The following is a 13199-nucleotide window of genomic DNA, read 5'->3' as shown; positions in this document are numbered from 1 at the left end:
TATTTTAAATCAATTTCAGCTTTAGTTAAAATTCGGATATTTTAACTAAAGCTGAAATAAAATATAAATATTAGATGGAAAAAGAAGTCATTAGACATGTTGCCATAAATATTAGATGGAAAAAGAAGTCATTAGACATGTTGCCATAGAAACAAAGTAAAATACAGTCAAACCAAAAATTATTCAGACACCAGATATAATCTTTTACTAGTGGTTGCAGGACACTATAGTTAATTTATGTAAGTGAGGATGGCAAAATAAAGTAAACTGTGACACATTATACCCAAAAATTCTTCATACAGTGGATTACCAGTAAAATTTATAAAAATGTGGGACCAAAATTATTCAGAAACTGACCTGACCATGTTTTGCTTAAATGTTTTTTCTTTTAATTGCTAAAGCAAAAAAAAAAAACTTTCACAACAGACAAAATTAAACATTGCTTTGTAATTGGTTGACCTAAATTAGTATTATGTACTTAAATGTAACAGCTGATTGGTTGATTGTAATCCATTACATACCCTTCTATCAAAGTTATCTGACATTATCAAGATGAATTTGTTCTGACATAGTTCATTACCATTTTCTAAACTATAGTGAATAAACTGATAATGTGAGAAAATGTTGAAGGTGTCTGAATACATTTTGGTTTGACTATGATAGGCGGTTCAAGTACTAAAATTAAAAACTGAAATGAAAATAAATTAAGCTAAAACTAATTAAAACATATTATTATATTTATTTTAACCAATAAATATATACAATATATAAAAAATAATTAATAAATAAAAATATAATTTTATAAGTATATATAAGGTTCCATTTGTTAACTACAATAATTAGCATGAACTAACAATGAAAAATACTTCTAAAACATTTAGCAATCTTAGTTCATTTGAATTTCAATATTTACTAATACATTATTAAAATCAAGTTGTATCTGTTAATATAATTTAATGGACCTGAGCTTAAATGAACTAGCAATGAACAGATGTATTTTTATTAAGTAACATTAACAAAGATTAACATGTACTGTAACAAATGTATTGCTCATTGTTAGTTAATGCATTAACTAACATTTACTAATGGGATCTTATTGTAAAGTGCTACCAATTATTTAATTGAATTACTTTACAAACTATTTTGAATCTAAATAAAAATTATCAAGGCACATTTTTGACCCTCTTTTTCACTTAAATATTTGAATACATAAAAAACACACACAAAAGCAATTTTTAAAGGGGTGGTAAACCACGATTTCACTATTCTAACTTTAGCTAACGTGTAATGTTGCTGCTTGAGCATAAACAACATCTGCAAAGTTACAACGTTCAAAGTTTAAAGCAAAGGGAGATATTTGCTTTTAAAGAAATCAGTTTCTAAGAACTACAGCAAACGGCCAGCAGGCGACTACACACATTCCTCCAGGGTTGGTGACATCAACAGGCTCAATATTTACATAAACCCCTCCTCCGAGAATATTAAATAAGGGGGGGTGAGGCCATTTTGTATCGCGGCGCTGTTGTGGTATAGTTAGGCTGGAGTGTTGTTGCCGCGATGCCAAGGAAACGCTGTTATTTTCATTCGGATTGCAGGTCTGGGGTACTTGCTCTGTTCAGCCTTCCTTGGGACGGGGGTGCGTTGCAGAGCGTTTAACATACAGCATGTTATATGCACGTGTGTTTGAGTCAGCGGGGAATCAGGCGCGCGCAGGGCTCCCTGCAGCACATCTAACAGAGGAAAACATCCACCGTCTTCGCGATTTCAATGCCAGATTTGCACAACGTCAGCTGCGTGAAAAAAACACTGCCAGTGCGTGGATGCACGACGCGCGTGCTGCACATTTCACGGAGGACAACACAAACTTCCACAAACTTCGCGAGTTCAATACAGGATATGCACAACGGCTTGTCCTGAAAGCTGGATTTACAAACAGAAGCTGTTTACGGGCCACAACCTGTAAGTCTGATTTATTTTTCATCGATGTGTTTTCCTGTAATAGGTTGTAGCAAGGAAGTTAACAGATGACAACGCTGTTCTGCAAACCAGTCTGTTAAATGCTCATTCATACTTAATGTTATCCGACGAACACCTAACATTACAAACACTAACGTTAAAATCTCAACAGCGAACCTGGCATTAGTGTAAATGATTCTTTGATTAGAGCTTTTATGTATTGTTTATCTACAGGCATGCTAAACATGGTTCTGTGTGTGATTTGGCTAACTTACTAGTTAAAGCCAGTGCTTAGTGTTCGTTTTGGGTTAGTTCTTGCGACAGATATTTGGCTATAATCGTTCTAAAAATACAAAAGTTAAAGTGCCATTCAGTAGCGATCACTATAGATCCGCAGTCTTTACTCTTGAGGACTGAACAGGTTCTGCTCGATCATCTTCACTCAAATGTTCTGGGTCTGATTCGGGCTCATATGGTTTTATTGACGCCGTTGTTTCTAATACTGACCAAAGCACAGCCTCCGGTAAGGGGCGTGACGTTTCCGACATACGTGCACTAGGCGGTTAGCGAATCACAACACACTGGGCCAGCTAACCAATCAGAGCCCACTGCGTATTTTTGAGGGACTGGCTTCATACAACCCGGAAAGCATCAGACCGTTTTACAAGGAGGGACAGAGCAGTGTAGAATAAAGGTCAAATATATGAAAAATAAGGCTTTTTTTTTTTTAAACGAAGCATGAACACATGTTACAGTGCACCCCACAAACACAGTCAAGCCTTCAAAAGAATGTGTTTTACCACCCCTTTAAAATATAAGTTTTATAACACTTAATATAGAAAACTAACAACATTCACAGTGTTTCTTCATAGTATATTGCTAATGCATCATGGCACATATGCTGTGAAATGTTGTGCAGAAACTGTGTGTGTGTGTGTGTGTGTGTGTGTGTGTGTGTGCGCGCGTGTGTGTACCTGGGCAGTATCTTGTCAGGGAATCTGTGGGTGTGGAATTGAGTGGCCAGTCCAGGTTTCCTGAGCTGTTCAAACAGCCCAATCAGATTATGGGTATACAACTGAAACGTCTTTCCTTTGAACGACAGATAACACACATCATACGTGTACCACACACAGGGCATGACTACACACAGGATATGAAACAGTTCATCATTTGTGCTGATGAGAACGGAAAATAATGCCCCACAGTGACAGAAATGAATAGTCATTACTCCCTGCACAAAGAAAAGCTGAGCTGTAGTTACGCAAGTTGAACCAAAATCAGAATCAGAGACTAGAAAGATGATGTGATATTAGCCGTGTGAGCGTGTGCCATAGAAGACAGAGGTGTGACATTTTACCTTCTGATTATGGTGATTTAGGCATTAGAGGAGCCAGCAAGCAGTAAAATCAGCCGTGAACACAGAGAGAGACAGAAAGACAGACAGGGATCATGTTGGTACTGCAGAGAATCTCAGTAACAGAAAGACAGAAGAGCTGCTCCCACATCACTCTCACTTACCTGATAATGACATCAGATTATTATTGATTATGTACAGCCATGTGCATCTCCGTGGAAACAACTGAAACACATCCACGCAGCAGTTAAATGAGTTCATGGACCTGCTGGTCTATGTGGGGTAGAGGGTAAAGGTGAATCGCCACAGTTTAGACAGTACCTGCTCCATCGTGGCTTCATGTAACTCGTTCAGGTTCAGAGTGTAGATACCGTCTTCAGTGCCAAATATCAGATACTGGTCTAAAAAACAACAACCAGATTTTGTAATATTTGTAATAATATTGTATAATAAATTATACATCACTATACATAAGTTTGGAGTCAGTAAGATATTTTTGTTTTGAAAGAAGAGTGCATTAAAAGTGACAGCTGTTTATTTATTTATTAATAAATCAGTGTGTCTAAAAAAATATTAAGCAGCACAACTGTTTTTAGAGCACCAAATCACATAATAAAAGGATTTCTTGGGACACTGAATTCACAGGAATAAATTGCATTTTAAAATATATTAAAATAGAAAAGTTACTTTAAAATGTAATAATATTTCACAATATTATAGTTTTTACTGTATTAGTAATAAATAAACTCAGCCTTGGTGAACATAAGAGATTTCCTCAAAAACATAAAAAAAATTCTTAGCCCTTAAAAATCAACCCTATCCTTTACACTTCATTTAAAAAAATCTCTATATTTTTATTTAATAACACTGTAAATTCAACAAATGTTTTACCCAATAACAAAATCAATATCCATTTTCATACTGTACATTATAATGTTGTGATGCCTAAATTCCCTTATAGAATCTAAAACTGATTTACTTATACAAAATAGTATAAAATTTAGGATCGGACAAATATATCGGTTATCAGGAGTTTACCTTTGGTATCAGGGTGAATCCATGAAGTGGCACAGTTAATTTTAAGAGGACAACCATCAAAAACCTTTGAGAAACAAGCTCCCATCTGCAGACACACAGACAGGTAATATGTGAGATTATGGCAGTTATAAAACACAGAATTCAAATAAAGGACTGAGAAAACAGCTGTTGTACTTTGAGATGTGGAGATATTAGCATTTAATCAGCGTAAGTTATGTGTGATGATGTCACTCACCAGGACTTTGGGAGTGGGCGGTAAGCCGTTAATAGCAGGTTTCTATAAAAAGGAACAGAAAAACGTGAGTAGAGCCACATTCTCTTCTTGCGTCACACTCCTCTCAACAGGACACACACCCACAAACACTAGCACACTTACTGGGAAATCTTTTCTCTCTTTCCTCAGGGGACGACCGGGAGGTGATTTTGACACATCTCCATTTACACTTCCGTCTGAATCTTCCTCTACAGAGAGTGAGAGAGAAATTTGAAAGGTTTAATCATTTATTACAACTCTCAGAAATATGTCATTCTGATTGGTCAACTTCAGCTGTCAAGTATTGTTGTATATTGAAACTGTACAATTCAGCAAGCAAACTGTCCTCCATACTGGGCTAGTTTAATGTCTCTCGTATCACTCCTTGGTCTTTTTTGTTCTTAAATAAAAAGATCAAATCAATATTTCATGTCCATTTATATATTTGATTATGTTAACATTAAACAAGGGATTCTGATCTCTCTGTTGATTTATTGTGCAATAATGAGCAACTGAATGTACACTACCGTTTAAAAGTTTGGGGTCAGGAAGATTTTTTTTGTAACTGTATGCAATAAATTTATCATTTATAATGTTACAAAAGATTTCTATGTCAAATAAAGGCTGTTTATTCTTTTGAACTTTCTATTTAAAAAAAAAAAAAGTATCATGGTTTCCACAACAATATCAAGCAGCACAACTGTTTTTAAAATGAATAATAATAGTATTAAATGTTTCTTGAGTAGCAAATCAGCATATAAGAATGATTTCTGAAAGGTCATGTGACTGAAGACTGGAGTAATGATGCTGAATATTTGGCAACACAGGAATAAATTAAAATGTAAAAATATATTAAAATAGAAAACAGTTATTTTAAATGGTAATAATCGCAATATTAGCCTTGGTGAGAATAAGAGACTCATTCATAATTATCACTATTAATTAACTACCGACTTTTGCATAATTACTACTCCTAATTACTGCTTATTAATAGTTATTAAAGGGTAAGTTCACCCAAAAATGAAAATAATGTCATTTATTACTCCCCCTCATGCCTTTCCACACCCGTAAGAAACACAAATTAAGATATTTTGTTGAAATCCGAAGGCTCAATGAGGCCTCCATAGGGAGCAAAGCCATTTACACTCTCAAGATCCATGAATGTACTAAAAACATATTTAAATCAGTTCATGTGTGTACAGTGGTTCAATATTAATATTATAAAGCGACGATAATATTTTTGGTGCGGCAAAAAAAAACTAAATAACTGAGCCTTCAGATTTCAACAAAAATATCTTCATTTGTGTTCCGAAGATGAATGGAGGTCTTACGGGTGTGGAACGGCATGAGGGGGAGTAATACATGACATTATTTTCATTTTTGGGTGAACTAACTTTTTAATAGAGTTAAGTTTAGATATTGGGTCGGATTAAGGGACGTAGAATATGGTCAGAATAAGGCATTAATATGTGCTTTAGTACTAATAAACAGCCAGTCTCCTAGTAATATGCATGCTAATAAGCAACTAGTTAATAATGAGAATTAGACACTAAACTAAGGTGTTACTTATGGACACCAAACTTTTGTGGTATCCTGTACATATCTATATACACACCTATATGAGTAGTACACAAATAGCAGCCGTGTGAAAACATGATCTGGAGAAAGAGTGTATGTGTGTGTCTAACCGTGGTCTGCAGTGTGTGACAGCAGTCCTGGGCTGCTGATGCTCACAGACAGGTAGTCTGAGTGGGTGTGTTCTACGTTACTTCCTCTCTCAGGCGTGCTTTGTCTGCGAGCCACTGGTACAGGCCCATTATCAGAGCCCGGCAACCTCCGCACTGTCTGACAGCCTTCGCCCAAAGCAAACTCGTCGGATACACTGCTCGATCGGGCCTGAGAGGGCTGATGGGAAAGAGAATTTCAAAAACATGCCAAAAATATATAAATATAGCCATGTATGCTTATACACAAACTCACAGTTACCTTAGGAGGCAGAGGTGGCGGCACTCCCTGTTTAAGAGTCGAACTGAGAAGGGGAGAAGAAACAGAGAGAGAATAACTTAGTTGCTTTTTGTTTGTGATTAATAAATATGAATTATTTGTATTTTCACAGCACATATTTTTCAAAACTAGTTTAACAGAATATAGTGTTTTATACCCCCAAGTGAGCAAGCCCAAGAAGAAAATAAATCAATGTTTAATGTTTAAGAGTGCCACACTTACAGATCAACTTCCTCAAAAGCATCTTCTAATGGAGCCATATGCCCTCTTCAGAGACAGAGAGAGAAAAACAGACAGAAAGGACTACTTAGTTCACAGTTGAAAGAAACTGAACCCCAAGTTGTTCCAGGGATTAATGAATCTGCAATTTGTGTGTGGTGTAATCAGGGCACAAAATTAACCCTTTGCTCCACCTGCCAATGGTGGATGGAAATTGAAAATTTGGATGCCAATGGAAAATGAATCACCCATAAATAAATACATTTACACCATGCATTTATATTCGTTAATTATCTTCACTACTAAAAGCCCATTTCTATCTCATTTGGGCCTCAGCGAGTGTTAATTTTCAACCCTGCGTGGAGGTTTCTATGGATCCGGTAAATAACAGCTACACAAACCAATTATTTACCGTATAAACAACTCCTCCTCAACGCTCTTCAGAAGACTCCTTCAGCAGAGGAGTGCACAAAGGGATAGAGGAAAGGAAAATGGGGAAAAGAAAGAAAACAATAAAACAGTCAAAGTAAAGGGAATGCAAGCAGAGCTCATGTGAGATTCTGCTGAAAGAAGGAAGTGCGTACAGAGATGACGAAGATAGTACAGGGAAGTGACTGCTGGAGGAGGCGCTTTCATGCAGATGGCAGTAGCAGGAATCAAATCGGTTCATAAAGACATTCAGAGGACTTTTAAAGGTTACCTGGAGGTGATGGGGCCCTCTGTAAATGGGCTCCATGGGGAGGAGAAATCATTGTCTTTAGTGACATCCTGAAAAACAAAACAAAAAGAAAACAAAGAAATGTTTGATATAGAGACTCATTTAAATACATGTCAGTCAGGTTTCATTGTACACCGAACCTGTGCAAATAATACATTTACTCATGCAGATTTCCGGATGGAACAAGTGTTTGGTTTCAAGCGTATCAAAGAATGACACTATAAGCTTACTGCAGTGCGGGATTATTTTGGAGTGTATGTTCGTATATATAGTGCGTGTATACATTTAAATATATATACACAGTACACACACACACCACTAACATAAACATTTTTGTGGTCTGTTTTTATTGTTTTTGAAAGAAGTCTCTTTTTTCCAGGATGCTTTGATGAATAGAAAGTTCAAAATAACAGCATTTATTTGAAATAGAAATATTTTGTATCATTATACATTTCTTTACTGTCTCTTTTGATCAATCAAAAATCTGCATCCTAGCTTAATAAATGTATCAACTTCTTTCATTACAAAATAAAATAAATATCTTACTGACCCAAACTTTCAAACAGTAGTGAATATTAATATTAGTGATGTGTGGACAATCTGTGATGTTTCTCTCACCATCTCGGCACTCGCTTCAGTCTCTTTCCTCAGGGGAGGTTCAAACTGAAGCTTGTCAACTGAAATACAGAGACAAGAGAAAAATTATTACTGCATAATAGTGTGTTTTTAACCCAGCATGACACGGAGATGGAAATTTTCACCATAACTTTTCTGCGCTCTTAACATTCTGTTCTACTGGAATGCTTTGCTTGCACAAGAGTTGCTACACAAGGTTCGGGTTGAAGCCCTTACATGTAGTACCATGTCTACACCACAGGGGGGCGCAAGGCTTGCAGTTCTATCTGAAGTTGAACTAAGCAGCTAAAAGTCTCTTCAAGAACAGAGCAAGTCCAAGAGAAGGCACTTATGATTGTGATCTATGGTCTCACGTTCACATATAAAGGTCAAACACATGTCGACTTAGCTATCTGAGCAAGGACATGGTAGACAGATGGTTAAGATGAACAATATTATAAAAGATTTCTAGTCAAGCACTAATAGAATAGTCAAAATAAGATCTGTTATCAAATGGAATTTTTTTGGGGTCCAAGGGAGACATCGAATCACTCTTAATCATCATCATGATTGACAGACGCTCACGTACAGTTGATCTGTGACTGGGTTCTTTCAGCACGAGAGCTCCTGTTGTGGGACGAGCGGATGGTGTGGCGCTCTGCAAGCGGCTGAGAACCAGAGAAAGAAACATGGTAAAAATATGTATACCACACACAAGCGCTTGCACACATTTACCATTTAAAGTCATGTGCACACACTCATACACTGAAACGCTTGCATATCTACGCACATTAACTCTCACACACCAACATACATAGGGTGGGTTGCATCAATAGGGATTAAATTAAGAGCAAATCCAGGATTTGTTGATCTGGGTTTTATTTTAAATCCAGTTGTGTTGCACCACTTAATTTTAAGCACAAATGAACAAATCAGGAATTAGAATTCTAGGAACAGGGAGAGTTCGGTGACCAGACCGCGCTCAAGGTGCACACGGCCAAAAACTTCATCTTTAATCTAACCGGTGATTAAAAACTTTTCTCCGCCATGATGGATTCGTTCTTGTAAATAAACAGTAACAATGTAAATATTGAATTTCCTTCTTTATTGACCGCCAGGAACTCTCTCTCTGACATAAGCAGTTCCCCATTAAAGAAATAAACTTATAAAATGTCAGCTGTCTTTATAAACAGCTAAGCTGGAAATAAAATCAGTTTAGAATAAAATAAAAGCTGATCAAGCAGGCAATGAAAACATTTATAGGAAATATATTTATAGTATCAATTTAATGGAGTAATATGGCAGCATTACTTATGGCAAAACAACGGTTGACTGCGCCGCCCTGTCCGTTTGAGTGCCGCCCAGCAGCCACGTATGGAGCAGGCATGAGAAACAAGAGGCGTGGCTGCAATCACTGGCGCTCACCTCATCATCACACTGCTGTTAAATGCTAAATATATTCCCCTCTTCTTTTCTTTGTCCGACATCGAGATGAGTGACGGATCTGCATCCCGGACTGGATAGCAGTTTTACGGGCCGCCACGACCCTCACACTTTGCCGGCTCAATTTGCTTTAATTTTCATTTTTATTTGTAATAATCACCTCTCTAAGACCTGAAAACACACCCACTGTTTCTGTCTTTGTTCAATCAGCCACACATTTTAATTGTAGGTGCACTTTATTTTATTTTGTTTGAGTTTAATGAATCGATCTTAAATATATATTGAATTCAGGATCAAAATGATGGTTTAAAAGTAAACCTTATGCTTAAAGTTTGATGCAACAGAATTATTAGATAAACCTTGTTTTAATCTAGATTTACGTTTAATCCTTACTGGTGCAACTCACCCTTAGAAACGAACGCGCCATCGCTCTCTCTCATACACACACAAGCCATGCACGTTACCTCCAAGTCATCTTCATCTCCCTGGCTGAAGTGAGACTGATGATTATCAGGGTTGTTCATCTTATCAAGTAGCTCTAAAGCTAACCGTCGAGTCAAACCTGTCTGACCCACAAATAAGTGCTGCACAAAAACACAGAGACAATGTAGTGAGTGGCTGCTTTTGATGTGGCCTCAGTAATATTCATTCAAAATTAAAATCTTTTGAACTTTCTATTCAAAGAATGCTGAAAAACATTGATAATAATGAGAATTGTTTCTTAAGCACCAAATCAGCACATTAGAATGATTTCTGAAGGATCATGTGACACTAAAGACTGGAGTAATGATGTTGAAAATTCAGCTTTGAAATAATAATAATAAAAAAACACTGTACATTAAAATAAAATAACCAGTTATTTTGTAATAATATGTCACTCACAATATTACTGTATTTTCAAATGAATGGAGCTTTGTTCAGCATAAGAGACTTCTTTTTTAAAGATACAGTATAGAGGTCAGTGCACAATTCTCCATTATATGTGTGACAGAGTTTATTGCTGCGTCCCAATTCGCCTACTTATACTATGCCGTAAAAGTACTGATTTTTGTGAAAAAAAAGTACATACTTAAATGTAGTAGCACGTTGATCTGCCAGTCGTGGGTCTTTCATTGTGGAGAGCTCTCCTCATGTGTGTGCAATTTGCATAATGATGCATTTAAAAGTTATTATCAAACATATCCTTACAAAAGTTCACAATGCTATTGTGTATGAAATGTAATGTCAATAACATTGAATAAATATATTTTCGTCAGGTTGGATACTGATTATTAATCAATCAAACCGCTTTATCTAAACAGCGATTTAGCATTAAGCTTTGTATCAGTAGAAACCTGGTAGTATATTCGAATTATCGTACTTTCCCCCTCGTGTCCCCCTGAGACGAGATAATTATGCATTTTATTTCTGGAAAAAATCCTCCGATGACGCAAATATCGTCATTTTGCGTCATCTGAATATTTTTTGGCCAGAGGCTATAGACTACAGCCAGTAGAAGGAGCTAGTTGCACATGTTTTCAACCCGCACATAGGGGTGGGATCTCACTCACAGAATGTAAATGCGCACAGCCGCTAGGCTCGGGCATTCATAACGGAGCGCTGCAAAGTGTGTGTTTCAACTTTTCAATGAATTACTATGGAAGTTTAGCTTCCATAAGCATGATCTGAAAATGCGCCAGACTGGACACACGTCGTAAATTACTGCCGCGCTTACCTCAGCTCTTCGCTCTCGTGATGAATGAAATCTGACGCCTGCTGCGTCTGTGCCGTGACGTTCGTTCGGCTCACTCACACTTTATTGAAAAGACACGTTCAGTTTTTAATTGTAGTGTCTGTTCTCTAACTGAACGAAATTATTTTATTACTATGAATATCAAAACGATGGTGGGGGTGGTGCCGTGGTGGCAACTGATATAACCAGTAGCCTTGGCTTTGGGAGTGGCCTCGTAGGGCAGCGAAGCAAGTGCATTCTGGGAGTTCATACATTTTCTGTCTTTTCTCGGTCTAGAAGGCACCAAATTCAAAAATTATTTCACATTTCTTCTACATAAATGACCCAGTTTAAATACACATTCACCTTCCCAGCCCTGAAGTACCCCTTTAACCGTTGGACTTGCACATCCACCGTGTTTAAACACTTTTTATCCGTGTTTGTAGTTGTAATCAAATCCTTGTCTAATGGTTGTGGGCTTATTAGCCGTTAGAGTGTGCATGGATCTGCATAGTAGATCATCCGGGTATCTTTGGAATACTCATTTCTACATACTACGATTTGGGACACCAATTCTAATTTCGAATACTATTTAGGACGGACTGTATTGCAAATTGGGACACAGCATGTATTTCATTGCATGTACACATAACACTTCCACTAAACGAGTTAAAGAGCTGAACTGTGAAATCTTTACCGAGAGCAGCTTCTCAGCTGATGGTCTCTTCTTCGGATTTTTAGTAAGAGAAATTTTAACAAAATTATGGAAGGCTGTAGACCTGTGGAAAAGCAAGACAGTTAAGACAGAAAGGAAAAAAGAGAGGGATGATTTATTATTTTAATTGTAAAACAGTCATCATTTAGAATACAAACTCTATACTTCTGTATTGCTCAAATATGCCAACATACGAATAAACCAGGCCAGAGAGACTCACCATTTGGTCTTGTCCTTTAACTTGGGTGGCTGGAAGTTGCTTTTAGACATCAGAAATAAAGCCCTGCACATACACACAAAAGTGAGACAAAAAGAGATCAAACAAAGATAAAAATCACTAAGTAATTATGTGAGAATGTGGTGGTAGTTTAATGGTTAATTATCTTGACTCTAAACATTTTTGCGTTTATTTGAGTTATTGAGATCCACAGGCCCGGAGCAAACGCCTTAGTTAAAAACATGTCTGCACATTGGCAACAAGTGTTTGTGTGTGTATATACCTCATGGGATGGAGGTCAAACATGGGTGGCTGTAGCTCTGCCAGTTCTATGGATGTGATTCCAACAGCCCAGATATCACACAGATGATTATAACCCCCATTCTTCTCCACTGCCGCCACCTCTGGAGCCATCCTTTACACACAAACACAGAGCAGACAAGACATTAAAATACACATACACTACCGTTCAAAAGTTTGGGGTCAGTAATATTTCTTCTTTAAAAAATAATAAAAAAAGAAATTAACACTTATCAAGCAAGGACACATTAAGCTGTTTAAAAGTGACAGTAAAAGACATTTACAATGTTACAATGTTTATTGATAATAATAAGAAATGTTTCTTGACACCAAATTGGCATATTAGAATGATTTGTGAAAAATCATGTGGCACTGATTTTTTTTTACTTGTTTAACTAATGAATTTCCAAAATTGTTGGGGTTGTTTGTGTTTACTTGATAACGATTTTAAATTCACTAATGAATAATTTAGACAATGTGTAAACTAGTTTGACTAATTGACAGAACTGACTAGCTTTACTCTACACAACAGTAATAGCAAGTGTATAAAATTGAACAAATGTCAGATTTTTTGAGATTGTATCCTTTTTTAAAATTGCAAACAATTTTACAACTGCCTTATATTTTCAGGTTTCCTATGTGTGAGGCGAATCAGT

At 36.7% G+C, this 13199-nt stretch overlaps 1 protein-coding gene across 5 annotated transcripts in view; it reads right to left on the bottom strand.

Annotated features, from left to right (window-relative positions):
* map4k5 (mitogen-activated protein kinase kinase kinase kinase 5) overlaps positions 1–13199 on the bottom strand; it is a 50391-nt gene that overhangs the window by 5344 nt on the left and 31848 nt on the right. For 2 of the 5 annotated variants that reach the window (XM_079843460.1, XM_079843461.1), the window contains exons 10-25: positions 12527–12658; positions 12247–12309; positions 12009–12090; positions 10065–10184; positions 8747–8825; positions 8161–8219; positions 7525–7592; positions 6828–6872; positions 6588–6630; positions 6290–6506; positions 4725–4810; positions 4584–4625; positions 4349–4433; positions 3632–3711; positions 3475–3535; positions 2931–3048 (exon numbers count right to left, since the gene is read on the bottom strand). In XM_079843460.1, coding sequence (XP_079699586.1) covers positions 2931–3048; positions 3475–3535; positions 3632–3711; positions 4349–4433; positions 4584–4625; positions 4725–4810; positions 6290–6506; positions 6588–6630; positions 6828–6872; positions 7525–7592; positions 8161–8219; positions 8747–8825; positions 10065–10184; positions 12009–12090; positions 12247–12309; positions 12527–12658 — 1380 coding nt within the window. The remainder of the gene's footprint in view (positions 1–2930; positions 3049–3474; positions 3536–3631; positions 3712–4348; positions 4434–4583; positions 4626–4724; positions 4811–6289; positions 6507–6587; positions 6631–6827; positions 6873–7524; positions 7593–8160; positions 8220–8746; positions 8826–10064; positions 10185–12008; positions 12091–12246; positions 12310–12526; positions 12659–13199) is intronic. The other 3 variants (XM_079843462.1, XM_079843463.1, XM_079843464.1) reach the window with 2 other exon arrangements.

The sequence above is a fragment of the Gobio gobio genome (genome assembly GCF_949357685.1).
Source record: "Gobio gobio genome assembly, chromosome: 18".
Lineage (NCBI taxonomy): Eukaryota > Metazoa > Chordata > Actinopteri > Cypriniformes > Gobionidae > Gobio > Gobio gobio.
This window is presented reverse-complemented; position numbering and strand designations above follow the sequence as displayed.